Below are 18,311 nucleotides of genomic sequence, written 5' to 3' on the forward strand. Positions count from 1 at the left end.
AGGAATCAGAGAAAGAACTGGAAGAGCTTGAAGGGGCTCGAGACCCCATATGTACAACAATGCCAAGCAACCAGAGCTTCCAGGGACTAAGCCACTACCTAAAGACTATACATGGACTGACCCTGGACTCTGACCTCATAGGTAGCAATGAATATCCTAGTAAGAGCACCAGTGGAAGGGGAAGCCCTGGGTCCTGCTAAGACTGAACCCCCAGTGAACTAGACTGTGGGGGGGAGGGCGGCAATGGGGGGAGGGTTGGGAGGGGAACACCCATAAGGAAGGGGAGGGGGGAGGGGGATGTTTGCCCGGAAACCGGGAAAGGGAATAACACTCGAAATGTATATAAGAAATACTCAAGTTAATAAAAAAAAAAAAAAAAAAGCAGCAACAGGACCAGACACAGGTTCTTACGTCAAGGCTGGACGAGGCAAGACAGGAAGAGGAAAAGGGTTCCAAAGTCAGGGGAAAGTCGGAGACAGCTTCACCCCAGGGATAGGAGCCCCACAGGAACCCGGAGGACGCGACTGCAACACAGTGCAGGGGCCCTGGGCCAGAGCCACGCGGGCTCCCCATCTCTGTGCGCCCCGGGCCATGTTCCCGCGCTGTCCCTGGTTGTTCCAGGTCCTCCAAACCTTCCCTCCCCTCCTCCCAGGACCTGTATCCCTCATCTCCTCAAGCCTTTTAACATAAAGGGAGGTTGGGTTTGGTAAAAACTTTATTGCCGGGGACAACATGGACGACAGGGACGGCCAGCAGGAGGCCAGGGTTGCTCTTTGTAAAATCTGGTTTTTCCCATTTCTCCTCCTTAGCCCCGGACAACAGCTGCATAGATTTCATTCGTGCGTGACTGCCCTTCAGCTGGCCTTGGTGTGCATAATTATTCTATTACATCTGACTTTCCTACTTCTTTCTCCTTCTGCTCTGGTGAATTCTGTGAAACTGGGTGTTCCTTGAGGTTATGACTGGGAAACAACTGGGAATCGAGGCCTGGGGCACAGCACAGCCCCAACGGCCCGGGTGCATGCCCTGAGCTCTCATCTTGGAAACAGAGCAATGACTGCACAACAGTAGCTCCAGATTAACGCTTGACGTGCATAGAAACTTTAGAGAAATTACTAGAAAATGAACTGGAGCCAACATTGGGACCCTAAGAAAGGAAAAAGTTATTGAAGTTAGGAATCAAGTTTTATATAACATTTGAGAGTGGTTCCTGGATAAGGAAGTATAGAATACATAAAATTATATACTAGTAAACAAAGTCAAAATACTGGGACTCTGAAGAGAGTCACTGTGGGAGGAACAGAAATCAAGTTAGTGAACCGAGTTAAGGGTTAACTTGATTCTTTCTGGCCACTGCCTGGCCTTTGCCTTTGTCATTTGTCATTAGAGCCTCACAGGAAAATGCAGGTAGCTGACCCCCGAGCTTTGCGCTCTGAAGTATAATAACTTAAAAGTTAAAGTTTAAATAATGACGAGTTTGCAATTATTATTATTTTGGCCACAGGCCTGGGAATAGGGGATACTGGAAACTTTGGGGAACAATTGTAATTTTTAGTTATTTGTGGGATGTGGTTGTTCTTTGAATTTGATTTGCAGTGATTATACAATGTCCTTTTTCTACCTCCTTTTGAATTATCAATAAAAGACTGGGGCAGGAGACAGGCTAGAGAGAGCACGTGAAGAGTGAATGAGAGAGCATGAAGGAGAAAATGTGAGAGCGAGTGAGAGAGCAGGAAAAGAGAATGCAAAGAGTGAGTGAAGAGGGAATGTGAGGTGTGTATGAAGAGCGTGTGTGAGAACGAAAGGGTAAGGAACGGAGGTGTGCATGAGTGTGGGAGTTTGAGAAAAGAAAACTGCAATAAAAAAACTCAGAGTGCACAAGAGAGTGCAGAGTGTGTGCAGCCCCAAGTTGTGTGTGTGTGTGTGTGTGTGTGTGTGTGTGTGTGTGTGAGAGAGAGAGAGAGAGAGAGAGAGAGAGAGAGAGAGAGAGAGAGAGTCCTGTGTCGAGGGCTGGACCCCAACAGTTTACTCAGCATCTGATGAGAAGATAATGTGGTTTTTTTCAGATTTTTACACGCTGGGTTACATCGATGGATTTCCCTATATTGAACCATCCCGGCATCCCTGGGATGGAGGCAGCTTGATCATGGTAGAGGATGTTTTTTTGTGTGTGCTCTCGGATCTGTTTGTGAATATTGAGTATTTTTGCATTAATGTTTATAAGGTAAATTGGTCTGAAATTCTTTCTTGGTTGAATATTTTAGGTATTAGGGTGACTGCGGCCTCATAGAACGAGTTCAGCCGAGTTTCCTCTGTTTGTACTTTGTGGAGCAGTTTGGGGAGCATCGCTATTTGCTCCCCTTTGGAAATATGGTAGAATCCTGCACGAAAACCATCTGGGCTTGGGCCTTTTTTTGGTTTGGGAGACTTCTAACTACTTTTCTATTTCCTTTGGGATAATAGGGCTGTTCGAATAGTTTACCCGATCTTGATTTTATTTTGTCAAGAGGGTTCTGTCTAGAAAATCATCCATTTTGTTAAGATTTTCCGATTTTTAGCGCACAGGCTTTTGAAATAAGACCTAATTTTTCTTTTTAACTTCCGCAGTGGCACTTATGTCCCCTTTTCGTTTTTGATTTAGTTTATTTGGGTCCTGTCTCTCGGTCTTCAGTTGCTTTGTTCAGGGCCTTGGTCATCCTGCTGATTTTCTCAGAGCCAGGTCTTCGTTTTGTTGATCCTTTGTATTGTTATCGTTTTTAGATTGGCATGACTTCTGCCTGGATATTGATTATTTCCCCCATCTCATCGTCTTCCTTGTGTTTGCAGTTTTTTAGAGCATTCAGATGAGCTTTTAAATTGTCGGCAGGGGAACTCTCTAATTTCTTTATGGAGGTGCCTAACGCTCTGTCCTCTTCATGCTGCTTCCGTTGTTTCCCATAAATCTGGTTATCACTGAAGTCTGGAAAGTCTTTCATTTCTTTTTGTTTCCTTATTTCTTTACTCAGTGACCAGAGAGCACTGAGTGGAGTTGTTTCGTTGCACGACTGTGTAGGTTTCCTGTTGTTTCTGCTGTTGACGTCGGCTTTAATCCACGGTGTCTGATAAGGCAGAAGGTGCTGTTTCAATTCCTCGTGTCTGTGGATGATTGATTTCTGACAAACAGGAGGAGGCTCACGAGGTGTTGAGAAGAAGGAATATTTGTCTGTGTCTGAATGAAATGTTCTGCAGACATCGTTCAGTCCATTTGATTTGAAACATCGTATAGGTTTATCATTTCTGTTTATTTTTGTCTGGGTGACTGGTTGATTGACGAGAGCGCAGTGTTAAAATCCCCCACCATTACTGTGTCAGATTCAATGCGCAATTCAAGCAATGTTTCCTTTACAAATGTGTGTGTCCGTGCGTTTGGGGCATAGATGTTCAGACTGATGTCATAGATGCCCCCTTGTTCCTTTGATGAATAGGAAGTGTCCTTCTCTGTCTCTTTTGCTTAATTTTGGTTGAATGTCTACTTCATTAGGTATTAGAATGGCTCCTCCAGCTTACTTCTTGAGTCAGTTTTCCTAGGAAACTTTTTTCCTAGCTCTTTACTCTGAGAAATTTTCTATATTTCTTGTTGTGTTTCTGGTGCAACAGAATGGTGCGGGCTGTTTTCACATCCATTCTGTCAGCCTCTGTCTTTTTTTTTTTTTTTTTTGGTTCTTTTTTTCGGAGCTGGGGACCGAACCCAGGGCCTTGCACTTCCTAGGCAAGTGCTCTACCATTGAGCTAAATCCCCAACCCCCAGCCTCTGTCTTTTAATTGGGTAATTGAATCCATTAATTTTGTTGACAGATATTAATAACTAGTGACTGTTAATTCCTATTTTTTTGTTGGTGATGTTGTGTGTGCGTGCGCGTGTGCGCGTGTGTAATTCTCTTGTTTTCTGCTGATACGTAAATTACTCATTTCTTCTGATTTTATCGTTATTACATTCCTTGGGTTGTGGTTTTCATTCTAATATTTTTTGTAGATTTGTGGATAGATAGTAGTTAAATTTGGTTTTGTCTTGAAATGTCTTGGTTCCTCCGTCTACGGTGACTGAGAGTTTTGCTGGGTTTAGTAGTCTAGGTTGGCATGCGTGGGCTTTTTGAGGCTGCAAGCCGTCTGTCCGGCATTTCTACCTTTCACAGTCTCTGTTGAGATGTGTCGGGTGCAATTCTGATAGGTCTGCCTTTGTGTGATACCCAGACTTTTTCTCTTGCAGCCTTTAACATTGTTTCTATGTTCTGTGTATTTAAATTTTTGATTGTTATGTGGTGGGTGGTTTTCTTTTCTGGTCCAATCTAATTGGTTTCTGTATGCTTCAAGTATATTTTTAGGCACCTCTTAATTTAGGTTGAAAAAGTTTTCCTTTAAGATTTTGTTGAAAATATTTTTCTGGTCCTTGGTGCTGGGATTCTTCACCCTCTTCTATTCATATTATTCTTGGATTAGTGCTTTTCATAATATCCCAGATTTTGTGGGTGTTTTTTGCCAGAAATATTTGATTTTTTTGACTGGTGTTCTATATATATTCGCTCACTGGGGGGGTGGGGGTTCAGCCTTGGCAGGACCAAGGACGTCTCTCTACCCACTGGTGCCCAACAAGGCCGTCCTCTGCTACAAATGCAGCTGGAGCCATGGGTCAGTCAATGTGTGCTCTTTAGATGGTGGGAGCTCTGGTTGGTTGGTATGGTTGTTCTTATGGGGTTGCAAAACTCCTCAGGTCCTTTAATCCTTTCTCTAACTCCTCCAATGGGGACCTCGTTCTCAGTTCAATGGTTTGCTATGAACATTCGCCTCTGTATTTGTCAGGCTTTAGCACAGCCTCTCAGGGGACAGCTCTATCAGGCTCCTGTCAGCATGCACTTCTTGCAATCCCCAATAGTGTCTGGGTTTAGTGACTGTATGTATATGTGACAGGCTCTGAATGGCCACTCCTTCCATCTCTGCTCCAAACTTTGTCTCCATTTTTCCTCCTATGAATATTTTTTGTTCCCCCTTCTAAGGACTAAAGCATCCACACTTTGGTCATCCTTCTTTTTGAGTTTCTCGTGGTCTGTGGATTGCATCTTCAGTAATTTGGGCTTTTGGGATAATATTCACTTATTAATGAGGGCATAACATGTGTGTTTTTCTGTGATTGGGCTACCTCACTCAGGATGATATTTTTTAGTTCCATCCATTTTCCTATGAATTTCATAAAGTCATTGTTTTTGATAGCTGATGTACCACATTTTCTGTATCCATTCCTCTGTTGAAGGGCATCTGGGTTCTTTCCAGCTTCTGGCTATTATAAATAAGGCTGCTATGAACATAGTAGAGCACGTGTCTTTGTTATATGTTGGGGCATCTTTTGGGTATATGCCCAAGAGAGGTATAGCTGGGTCCTCAGGTAGTTCAATGTCCAATTTCCTGAGGAACCTCCAGACTGATTTCCAGAATGGTTGTACCAGTCTGCAATCCCACCAACAATGGAGGAGTGTTCCTCTTTCTCCACATCCTCGCCAGCATCTGCTGTCACCTGAGTTTTTGATCTTAGCCATTCTCACTGGTGTGAGGTGAAATCTCAGGGTTGTTTTGATTTGCATTTCCCTTATGACTAAAGATGTTGAACATTTCTTTAGGTGTTTCTCAGCCATTCGGCATTCCTCAGCTGTGAATTGTTTGTTTAGCTCTGAACCCCATTTTTTAATAGGGTTATTTGTCTCGCTGCGGTCTAACTTCTTGAGTTCTTTGTATATTTTGGATATAAGGCCTCTATCTGTTGTAGGATTGGTAAAGATCTTTTCCCAATCTGTTGGTTGTCGTTTTGTCCTAACCACAGTGTCCTTTGCCTTACAGAAGCTTTGCAGTTTTATGAGATCCCATTTGTCGATTCTTGATCTTAGAGCATAAGCCATTGGTATTTTGTTCAGGAAAATTTCTCCAGTGCCCATGTGTTCGAGATTCTTCCCCACTTTTTCTTGTACTAGTTTGAGTGTACCTGGTTGGATGTGGAGGTCCTTGATCCACTTGGACTTAAGCTTTGTACAGGGTGATAAGCATGGATCGATCTGCATTCTTCTACATGTTGACCTCCAGTTGAACCAGCACCATTTGCTGAAAATGCTATCTTTTTTCCATTTGATGGTTTTAGCTCCTTCATCAAAGATCAAGTGACCGTAGATGTGTGGGTTCATTAATGAGTCTTCAATTCTGTTCCATTGGTCTATCTGTCTGTCTCTGTACCAATACCATGCAGTTTTTATCACTATTGCTCTGTAATACTGCTTGAGGTCATGGATGGTGATTCCCCCGCAAGTCCTTTTATTGTTGAGAATAGTTTTCGCTCTCCTGGGTTTTTTGTTATTCCAGATGAATTTGCAAATTGCTCTTCCTAACTCTATGAAGAATTGTATGGAATTTTGATGGGGATTACATTGAATCTGTAGGTTGCTTTTGGCAAGATGGTCATTTTTACTATATTAATCCTGCCAATGCATGAGCATGGTTCTGTATAAGCAGGTTTGATGAAAGTGGTTGGAGAGGTGGATGGACAGTGAAAGTCTGGGGGACAGCAGTCCATCCAGTGCAGCTTGGTTTGCCTTAGAGACTGAGGGTGGGTGAGGAATGGTTTCATAGAGGAAATCTAACCTATATGTTTCTGGATCAGTAGGTCTGATCACAATTATGTTTTCATTCATTTTCATTCATTCATTCATTCATTCATTCAGTTTTTAATGTAACAAAATAAAGTATAATAAGATTAAAACAAAAACTGTCATGTTAAAGTTGAGTAAGTCAAACCAACAGGAAGAAAAGAGCCCAAGAGAAGCCATGATAGTCAAGGACCTACTTATTCACACACAGAGGAATTTCATAAAAACATTAAACTGGAATCAGTAATATATAAGCAGAGAGCCTGGTGCAGATCCATGAGGGACCTCTCAAGGCTGCATCAGTCTCTTTGAGTTTATATAAACTTTGCTCGTGTTGATTTACAGGGCCATGTTTTCTTGGTATCTCAAGTTGATAAAGACCTCTCATTTAGGTCTTAGAGTTGCAAGGTCTTTCACTCTGTGCATAGTGTCTGTCTGTGAGTCTCTTTATGTGTTCCCATCTGCTGCAGGAAGAAGATTCTCTGATGATCATTGAGCAAAGCACTCATTTATGGTTATAGTAAATATTATTAAGAATAATTTTCTCACTAGTTTTTTTCTTATTTGAGAAGAGTATTATTTTATTTTATCCTAAGTCTCTGAATTATCTTGTCTCAATTTCTTAGTCATCCAAGCAGTGTTGGGTATGGGATGCATCTCATGAAATGACCCTTAAGTAAAATCAGTCACTGGTTGGTTACTCCCACATGCTTTGTGACACCATTCCCCCCATAATATCTTGCAAACAATATACGATTGTAGATGAAAGGTTTCTGTCTGGCTTTGTGTTTACATTTCTTTTAGTCTTGGCAACAATCTGAATTATAATTTCAATGGTTTCAAAATTATACGAATGAATGAATGTATTTAAATTCTTATATAAATTTCCAAAACTCATTTACTCATATATTGTTTATTTACTTATTTTAATTACATTCAATGCAACACTTTTATAAAGTGTTTTGTGAGTTTTGATGTGTTTACTTTAAAGCATGTCTGAACAGAAGATATCTCCCAACCTCTGTTTAGTGTCTGTTAATTGTGCATAAGAAACATCTCCACTGAGAGCACTGTCCCAAGGAATTTTCTGTGCTAACACACCTGGGAGAGGGATAAATGAATGGTCTGGTGGAAAACAATGCCTCAAATATTTGAGGCTGCATACAGCAAGCACATAGCAGTACACTCACACACCATGGTGGATACTTCCTACTACTGGCTGTCTGATGTAGGTTCCATGGCACTTGTGTCGACTGTAAAAGTAAGTAATGAGATTCATGGTTGACTATGTACTGTGGACAACAGTTTCTCTGTTCTCTAAAATCTGACAGATGTAAATGAATCTTTTCATAATTTCACTCCAGTGGACAATGTAAAAACAAGGTAAGTTAAATAACACTTTGTTTCAAAATCCAGGAGGTCTCAAGGAAGGTAGAAACATCTATGGATACTTGTATATATTATATACATATTATATACATATTATATACATGAATGGCATACATTGTTTTACCTGGGAAATTAGAAATACTTTGTTCAGTAGTTTTAGAAACAACTAGTTCACTGATTTTTTTTTTCTCAATCTCTTTATCTTAAATTTGTATTAACTTGAGTAAGTAGAGTTTTTGACTTGTATTGAATATTTGGTTCTTTTTTTTTTTTTTTTTTTTTCAGAGCTGGGGACCGAACCCAGGGCCTTGCGCTTCCTAGGCAAGCGCTCTACCACTGAGCTAAATCCCCAACCTATGTATTGAATATTTGAAGAAAGTATTAAGTCTTTATTTAATTGTTAAATGTACCATAGGAATCAGTTTTGAGTAATTAAAGGTTCTGTGGTAGAGTCTCCATATGGGTGGGTAGACGTAGGTGCGTGTGTGTGTGTGTGTGTGTGTGTGTGTGTGTGTGTGTGTGTGTGAGAGAGAGAGAGAGAGAGAGAGAGAGAGAGAGAGAGAGAGAGAGAGATTTCATTTATAGGTTTTAGGATCAGACAAAAAATGATTAATGTGTTTTGTCTTTAACTGTAAATATCAAACAAATGTCATGACTTAAATTAAATTAAATAGGGTTGGGGATTTAGCTCAGTGGTAGAGCGCTTGCCTAGCAATCGCAAGGCCCTGGGTTCGGTCCCCAGCTCCGAAAAAAAAATATTAAAATTAAATTAAATAGCAAATGAGGAAAACAGAGAGACACCAGAATAAATAGATGAGCTGATGTTCAAAGATCCCAAGATGAATGCAGTCTAGAAATCATTAAAAAGACTAAATTTTGTGAGAATATAGAGCTCTGTAGTAAAACAAAATAGAAAGTTTCTTAGAGCAGAAGACACAAAATAGATAAATGAAGCAAAAGTAGATGAATATGAGCATGAAATGAAAAGACTGGGATATTATAATATAATTAAAGAGCAGAGAGGTGTTTTAGAGTAAATCACAAGTCAGAAGCATCTGTGTGGTTGCTAAATAAATATCTAGAGAAATGAAATGGCCAATGATTATTCCTGCATTAGTTAAGTCAAAGCTAAGCTTGTATAATTTAAACATTTGTATAATACAAAATAAATTAAGAAGTCAACAGAATAATGGGGGATCAACACTCTTGTATTCCATTATAGTAAACTCGAGGAGAATTTATAGTATAAATAGCCCCTTTAAAAGCTTTAATGGGGTTGGGGATTTAGCTCAGTGGTAGAGCACTTGCCTAGCAAGCGCAAGGCCCTGGGTTTGGTCCCCAGCTCCAGAAAAAAAAAAAAAAAAAAGAAAAAAAAAGCTTTTAAGATCAGTCAATGGCTTAACAAATTAATTGTGAATATGAAAATGCTAAATAAATGAACAATACACATCTTACAATGTAATTGATAGTATGTGAAAACAAATTATTAAAAATTTGTTTTAAACACAGTGAAATTATTTGTGGAGTGGGTGGGGTGTGTGTGTGTGTGTGTGTGAGAGAGAGAGAGAGAGAGAGACAGAGAGACAGAGAGAGACAGAGAACAGAGAGACAGAGAGAGACGACGTTTATGCACATGCGGAAGACAGAGGGCAACCTCTAGTGTTGTTCTTCAGAGCCATGGACCTTGCATTATGAGACAGGGTCTCTCACTGACCTGGGGCTCAGCAATTGGCCTGGTGTGGCTGACCAGAAAGTCTCTGTCTTTTCTACCACCCCAGGGCTGAGATTACAAGTACACACTACGCCCAGCTCTTTTCAACCCAGGTGCTGAGTACTGACCTTGAATCCTAACAAGGCTAGCATGACAAACACTGAGCTTTCTCCCCAGCCCAGGGTAATTTATTTCACATTCCATTTTCAGTTGTAAAAGAAATTAGGTTAAGATTTTTTCTGAGTTCAAATTGTTTTAAAATAAAACCATGAATGATGTCAGCTAAGTGACCCTCGTTCATGAAACACACCTATGCTACTGGTGCTGTGAGTTTACAATTCCAGACAATTGTATTAAGTTTTTATCTATAAAGAGCATTACAAACCTCAGAACTAAGTGGCGTAGTAACACAGAGTGTTGGGACATGGATTAGAAAATTAAATTTGTTTGTGTATTGTTCTTCCCTTTCAGGTGTGAAGCACCTGTCATAGTAGCCTAAATCTACTAGGAGGGATTATTTAAATAAAGAGTTAAGACGGTATGGAAGTGAGAGAATAATTTACTAATTCATCCACTAAAATTACTGAAATGCTCATTTACTAATCAGTCCGTGGTCTTACACTACCAGATCATGTTCTTAAGGTAACTAAAGACAGATTTTACTTTCTCTCCTGCATGAAATTGTCAAAAGTGACTGTCAACACGAAGCTGTTGATAACTAAACTATGAATTCTTCCTTTCAGTTGCGTGCTAGCCCATCAAGAGTATGACGAGTGACAGTAATTTTACCTAATTACTAGTCACCGTGTGTGCTGAAGATTCCAATAAACTTCCAATCTCCTTAGTTCATCTTCCATTCACCTCCAAATGACATTTTACACGCCACATTTAGATAGTTAACTATTCATTACTATACTCTGCTAGTGATTAGCAAGGCCTAAATATTAAAATAATTAATGTCTTAAATGACATGGTAAGATACGGAAACTATAGATTCCTAATTTCAAGAATCCATAGAAAACACATGCGGGTTTTCAAAACTTCTCAGCTTAATGGAGATGCTGATGACTTTCCTGATGCCAATTAACTTCAGTTATAATGTATCTGAAGTGTGTGGAATTGGTCACTGGGAGATGTGCTAACTCCTTCTTCATTAAAGTATGTTAAGTTGTAAGTTAGACATTTCAGTGTGTCGTTCCGTGTAGTCTACTTTGGTTATGCACAAATCCTTGCTACTGTTTTCCTGCCTCCTCCTGTTCTCTCTTCACTGTCGTGAGCTCCTTTACTCTACTGTTCATATTTTAGAAATCATACAGAGTTTGTATCTACAACACCAGATTATTTCGCTCAACACAAACATCTCCAGCTCCATGCATTTCCTATGATGATATAATTTTTTCTCTAATACTGAGTAAAAATTTTGCATTCATCTTTTATTCTCTTTTATTGGTGCATTTTTTTGCTTTTGAGCCAGTGCCAGTCAGTATTTGTCATTATAAATTATGACCGCAGTTAAAGCAGATATTGTGACGTTCCTATTGGTTTTTCTCTGCTTAAGAATTGTTTGGTTATTTCATTTTCCACAGGAATTTGAGACTGCTATTCTATTTCTGTGAAGAAGGTCATTGGAACTGAATGGGTATTGTATCGAATTTGTATATTGCTTTTAGTGAAATGCCACTTCCATACCGTAAATTCTGCTGATCTGACAAACATGAAATTCTTTCTACCTTTTACTGTATTCTAAAGTTTCTTTCTTTACTTCTTGAATTTTCTATTGTAAATGTCTTTAATTTCTTTGATTAAATTTATATCTAGGGAATTCTTTGAATGTTCTTGTCTTTTTTGCTTCTCTTTTGGGAATTTGTTGTTTTGCTTTGTTTTTATAGCAAATCTAATGTGGAGAATGCCACATAGAAGCAGCATTCCACCCTTAATTACAGTTTGGAGATGGGAAATATTTCTCCAGAAATATCTAACTAGGGAGAGTAGCCATATTGACAAGCTCCAGGTTCAATTGGGAGAGTATCTCTCAATGAGAAAGACGAAAGAAGATCAAGAATGATTTCCTATATCAAACCTCATCTTCCACCCGCACACTCCTGTGCACATACACTCTCACACCACACACATCTGCATCTACACACATTTGAACATCTTTGTGTGAACGCACACAAAAAGAGATGGGGCTGAATAAGAAAAAATACTTAATATTTTCTGTGTGTGCAGGTTGCTTTGTTCTACATTTCTATTGTGTTTATAAGATATAGTGTTTATCTTATCAAAATAAGAATTTTCTGGTGGAATCTTTAGCACTTTATAATTATGGGATCTTATTATCTGAAAAACAGTTTGATTATTTTCTATTCCCATTTGTATACTGTTTTGTACTATCTTTTCTTTACTAATCTGGCCAAGATTCTACCCACAATGTTCAAAGTGACAGAAAAAATTCTTCTTTTATGTCTTGTATTATGGAAGATGTTTTCAAATTTTCCAAGTTTAGTATAATATTGTCTACTTATTTGCAACATTGTAGCCTTTTTATTCAGTTGGATTAAGGTATAGTATTTTTGCTGCCTTTTTTACTTGTATTACTAAGAGACATAATGTTTTTGTCAAAATAATTTTATGCATTTATTGAGATAATGATGTGATTCCGACCCTTTACTTGTGCTTATACGTCATATTACATTGATTGCGTTATATGTTGAACCATCTTAAGTTTCCCACAGTGAATCCTACTTGATCGTGTTGTTTGTATTTTCTCCTTTTTGCCTTGTTTTGAGCCTGTTTGAGTATCAGGGTATTCCTAGATTCACATGACACATGTTTTAGTCTTCATTTCTCCTTAGTTAAATACTTTGAAGAACATTGGAAATGGTTTGTGTCTTAAGATCTGTCGGAATTTATCAATAAATCAATCAGTCTTGATCTTAGTTATGTTGGCAGATTTACCGTTATGCTTTTGCTTATATTGACCACTTTAGTTTTTAATTTTGAATCTTGCTTCAGCTTTGTCTGTTCATAGATGTGCTTTGGATTTCTTGAGGATTTTTCAAATTATAGGAGAATACATTTCTGCCTATTTTTATTATCCTTTTTCTTCTAATAATTTTGATATTTGTAGATCTTGTTTACTTAAAACTTTTATGTACCTTTATATGTAATTTACTTACAGAACATTTGTGTTTGTTTAAATGCAGATAAACAACAGCTCTAGTCTCATAACAGCATTCATTCTGTCTGTTTGGCTAATGTTATATTGTATGCCTTTTTTTTCATGTAATTTTATGAAAAATTAACTTACTTCCTAAATTCTTCAATAACAACACTCATCATTTAATGATATGTTGTTTAGTTACTATGTTTAATATAATTTCTCCAGATGCTATATTTATTGATCTATAGTATATTCCATTATAATCTGATAAGATACAAGAGATTAGTTCATTATTTATTTACATGCTGCTGGGTAGTGGGGTGAATGTCTGTAGTCCTAGTACTCACAAGGCAGAGGCAGGCAGGTCTCTGAGGATGATGCCAGTCAGGACTACAAAGAAAGTTCCAGAACATCCAGGGTTACATGGAGAAGCCCTGGCTTAGCAGGGGAAGAGGGAAGCCAAAAACAAAACAATACAAAAGAACCAAACACACAGACACACAACAACTAAAATAAAAAGCATGCTTATTGTCTGTTTGATTTAATAAGAATGTGTCTTTAGTGGGCTGTTTTCTTGTTTGCTTTCTGTTTCTTTGTTTTATTTTCTTTGCCTGAATGATCTGTCTATCATTGATAATGTGGTCGCCCACTGTTATGTTAGAATCTGTTCATCTCTTTTGGTTACTGAACTTGGATATGCCAACATTCCCTGTATGATTCATTACTCATGAATTTTAGGCCCTCCTTTTGGATTATACAAAGGTATCCTTTTTATCACTAAAATTATTTGCTTTTAGAACCAACTTTTCTTGTAATTCCACTTTAATTCTGTTTGCTTTGGCCATTGGGATGTGTTTGGTTTTTACGTTCTATGAATAATCGCTTCCTGTATCTCATTCCAGTCTGGTAGTCTCTGCCTTTTAATTGGAAGATTGAGATTATTAATTCTGAAAGGTATGTATGACTTCCTATTATGTTATCCACAAATGTGTAATGTTTGGTTCTTCTGTAATCTTTATACTCGTATTTATTACCTTACCATTGAGATGCATTCTTTTCTGTACATTCATAGTCATGGGGTTTTGTTGTTTTTGTTTGTTGGTTTCTTTTAACCTGTGGGTAAAATTCTTGAAAGAATCTTCTGTAGCAGTGGCTTCATAATCAGAGATTTCTTTAGTGTTTAAAATGGATTTCTTGTACTTTGCTTATGAATAATAATTAGTTATTCTGGACAGAGTAATGTAATGTGGCAGAAATTTTCTTTAAGGAGTTGAAGTACAGCATGCTTGGCTTTTAGAGGTTGTGTTATTAAAGGTAGAGTTTGTCTTTTAAGTTTTCTTAGTATTTAATTCATGCCTATGTGTGCTCTTGGGGGTCCACACAAGTACAGAAATGGGTGTTTTATTCTCTGGACCTGGAGATGTGGGTGGTTGTGCTACACTCATCACGGGTACTGGGAATACATGTTTGGTTTTCTAGAAAAACAGTAAGCGCTCTTCAGCCTTGAGTAATTTCTCCAGATCCCAACATCAACCAACTACGCTATTTCGTGTATTTATCTTTGCATGTGACTAGCACTTCTCTCAGTTTCCAATAACTTTTCTTTATATATCTACCATTTTAAATTAACACGCACTTCTAAACGGCAGGTAAAATATATCAAAGAAGAATGGCTGTATCCAATGAAAGCCACCCAAAAGAATTCATCCTCCTGGGCTTTGCTAACCACCCTTGGCTGGAACTCCCGCTCTTTGTTACTCTGCTGATCACGTACCCCATGGCTTTGATGGGGAACATCGCCATCATTCTGGTGTCCACCTTGGATCCTCGTCTCCACAGCCCCATGTATTTCTTTCTCACAAATCTCTCCTTTCTGGACATGTGCTACACCACAAGCCTTGTGCCTCAGATGCTGTTTAACCTGGGAAGCTCCAGAAAAACCATCAGTTACGTTGGATGTGTTATCCAACTCTATGTCTTCCACATAATGGGAGGCACGGAATGTCTGCTTTTGGCTATCATGTCCATTGATCGCTACGTGGCTATCTGCAGACCTCTCCACTACACCCTCATCATGAGTCAGCGAGTGTGCGTCTTGTCAGTGTCTATCATGTGGCTGACTGGAGTGATCTTCGCTTTTTCGGAGGCTACACTTACATTACAATTGCCATTGTGTGGCCAATATAAACTGGATCACTTATTGTGTGAAATCCCCGTTCTCATAAAAACTGCCTGTGGGGAAAAGGAGTTTAATGAGCTGGCACTTTCTGTGGTGTGCATTTTCATACTGGCTGTTCCTCTGTGCTTAATTCTTGCTTCTTATGTTAATATTGGTCGTGCAGTACTTAGAATTAAATCTTCTGAAGGAAGGAAGAAAGCCTTTGGGACATGTTCTTCTCATCTCATTGTAGTTTCTTTATTTTATGGTCCAGCCATTAGCATGTACCTTCAGCCTTCTTCCTCCATCACAAGGGACCAACCCAAGTTCATGGCTCTCTTTTATGCAGTGATAACTCCTACACTGAACCCCTTCATCTATACCTTAAGGAACAAGGATGTAAAGGGTGCCTTAAAAAAGCTACTGAGAAGCATCTTCAGTTCAAAGTGAAAGTTGTTTGGCATTAAAACTAATAATTTTATAATAATTATATTGTAATAATTTTATATTGATTTCTCTAATAATGGTCATATATTCCAGGTCCACAGATTACGGCCTTCTTGCCAGGTTTTTCTCATTTCTAGTATCAGAGCATTGTGAGTTTTGTTTATGAATTAGGATGAAGTGTTTGACATTTAAATAAAGAATTTCATGATATATTAAAATATACAAGCAGGCAAGAACTATGGGTAAATGTTTGATTCTTTTTCAAACATAGCTGGTATAAGTCTGGAATCAATGAGAAAAATGAAGGTGACATTACTAAGGAAGAACAGTCTGGAGACATTTCTGAGACTAAAGTGGGACACTTAGATGCGCCTTTGAAATTTAACATGAATCAATAAGAGAAAAAATATTTTCTGATGTAAAACAAGTGAATTACATCAATAAACAATGAGTATATTTTTGATGAAATTTATTTTAGAGGCAAGTGATACTCAAGATGTATTCCAATACAAATTGAAATTTCTACAATTTAGTTGTTAATCTATTCCCCCAAACTTAAAACTATCATGTAAAATTCTTTATAATTTATGAAATAAAATTTATGAATTTGGTGTTGAAATATTAATATTTTAAGCCATTTTTGTTGGAGCATGGGTCAGCTTTGTTACATCGATCTGACCAGGAGAGAGAGAGAAAGACAGAGGAGAAAATGGGGAAAGAACTGAAGGAACTGAAATCCTCAAGGCTCTGTCCCAGTGACCCACTTTCTCCATTTAGGCCCCGCCTGCCAAAAGTTCACCAGCCATAACATAAGGGACTCTTTATTATAATAAATCCAGTTTTCTAAGCTTATGTTTACATTATAGTAGAGAATAGAAGAGAACAGGATAAACTCCAAAGAGGAAAACAGCTACAAACTAAAAATATATACAGGAAATCTACCCTTCAGAATTGAAAGGACAGTAAAGCATCGTTCAGACAATAAAACCAAAAAATACAAAATCAAACAAAACAAAACAAAACAAAACAGGGAAATCACACCATCAAATCCCTACAATAACCAGTAAGTCCTGCACGAGAAATAAAAGGATGATAGCCACTATTACAAAAGCACATGCAGGGGTTGGGGATTTAGCTTGGTGGTAGAGCGCTTGCCTAGCAAGTGCAAGGCCCTGGGTTTGGTCCCCAGCTCCGAAAAAAAGAAAAGAAAAGAAAAAAAAAAAAAGAAACAAAAGCACATACAGAAGTACATAGAGCTCAGTTGAATAAATCTAAAAAAAAAAAGAAAACATAATATAATCAAACTGATGGGGTCCAAGAGTTACCCCCAAACCACACAAGCATTGTTCTCAGTAAGACAGGGACGTAAAATGGCCATTTTTACCACGTTAATCCTACCAATCCATGAGCACGGAAGATCTTTCTGTCTTCTGAGATCTTCCACGATTTCTTTCTTGAAATTCTTATCATGCACGTCTTTCCCTTGCTTGGTTGGAATTAAACCAAGGTATTTTACCTTATTTGTGCCTATTGTGAAAGGTTGTTTCCCTGATTTCTTCCTCAGTCTATTTGTATAAAGGAGGGCGACTGATTATTTTGATTTAATTTTGTATCTACCCACTTGGCTGAAGGTATTTTTTTAGTTGTAGGAGGTCTCTGGTAAAATTTTTGGGGTGTGTGTACTATCATATCGTCTGTGAATACCGATACACTGAGTCCTTCTTTTCCAGTATCCCCTGATCTCCTCTGGTTATCTAATTACTCTACCTACAACTTTAAGGGCTACATTGAAAAGATATGGGGAGGGTGAGCAGCCTTGTCTTGTCCTCCATTTTGGTGGAGTTGCTTTAACTTTCTCTCCCTTTAGTTTGATGTTGGCTGCTGGCTTGATGTGTATTGCCTTTACTGCATTTAGTTATGTGCCTTACAGCCCTGATCTCTCCAGGTCTTTGGAAGGGGTGATAGATGCTGGTTTTTTTCAGCATCTGAGATGATCATATTTTTTTAGTTCAGTTTGTTTACATGGTTTACATGGATGGGTTTTCATATACATTGAACCATTCCTACATCCCTGGGATAAAGCTTACTAGATCTTGGTGGATGATGTTTTTGTTATGTTCTTGGATTTGGTTTCTGAGCATTTTACTGAGTATTTTTTCTACCAATGTTCATAAGGGAAATTGGTCTGAATTCTTTCTGTGTTGAGTCATTTTATGCTTTAGGTGTCAGGGTGACAGTGGCCTCATAGAAGTAGTTTTGCAATTTTCCTTCTGTTTCTATTTTGTGAAATAGTTTGAGGAGTATTTCTCTTAACCCTTCTTTCAAAGTCTGGTAGAATTCTGTGCTCAAAAGAAAAAAAAAAGATCTTGGGTTTTTTTTTTTGTTTTTTTGTTTTTGTTTTTTGTTTTTTTGTTTTGAGAACTTTTAATGGTTGTATCTCTTTACGGGTTAAAGCACTATTTAACATAGTTCACCCTATCTTGATTTAGCTGTGTAAGTGTTATCTATCTGCAAAATTATTCACTTTGTTTAGAGTTTCTAATTTTGTGGGGAACAGGTTCTTGAAGTAAGAACTGACGATTCTTTGAATTTCCTCAATGTCCATTGTTCGGTCTCCTTTTTAATTTCTGATTTTGTTCATTTGGATACTCTCTGCCTTTTATGTTATTTGTCAAGGGTTTGTCTTGTCTTGCTGATTTTCTCAAAGAACCAGTTCTTTTATTTGTTGATCTTTGTATTGTTCTCTTCGTTTCTGATTGATTAATTTCAGCCTGAGTTTGA

At 38.2% G+C, this 18,311-nt stretch overlaps 1 protein-coding gene across 2 annotated transcripts; it reads left to right on the plus strand.

The window, feature by feature from the left end:
- The first annotated feature begins 1,683 nt into the window (after positions 1–1,683).
- On the plus strand, positions 1,684–15,763 carry Or2n1el1 (olfactory receptor family 2 subfamily N member 1E like 1). Of its 2 annotated transcripts, none has more exons than NM_001101012.1 (6): positions 1,684–1,711; positions 2,067–2,224; positions 10,234–10,404; positions 11,349–11,401; positions 13,828–13,879; positions 14,575–15,763. In NM_001101012.1, exon 6 carries the CDS (start codon positions 14,595–14,597, stop codon positions 15,531–15,533), a length of 939 nt encoding a protein of 312 aa, NP_001094482.1. In that variant the 5' UTR covers positions 1,684–1,711; positions 2,067–2,224; positions 10,234–10,404; positions 11,349–11,401; positions 13,828–13,879; positions 14,575–14,594; the 3' UTR covers positions 15,534–15,763. The 2 variants fall into 2 exon arrangements, with proteins under 2 accessions (NP_001094482.1, XP_063135588.1); XM_063279518.1 differs by lacking the exon at positions 1,684–1,711 and adding an exon at positions 1,764–1,773.
- The last annotated feature ends 2,548 nt before the right edge of the window (positions 15,764–18,311 follow it).

Source organism: Rattus norvegicus, chromosome 20, assembly GCF_036323735.1.
Source record: "Rattus norvegicus strain BN/NHsdMcwi chromosome 20, GRCr8, whole genome shotgun sequence".
NCBI classification, from domain to species: Eukaryota; Metazoa; Chordata; class Mammalia; order Rodentia; family Muridae; genus Rattus; species Rattus norvegicus.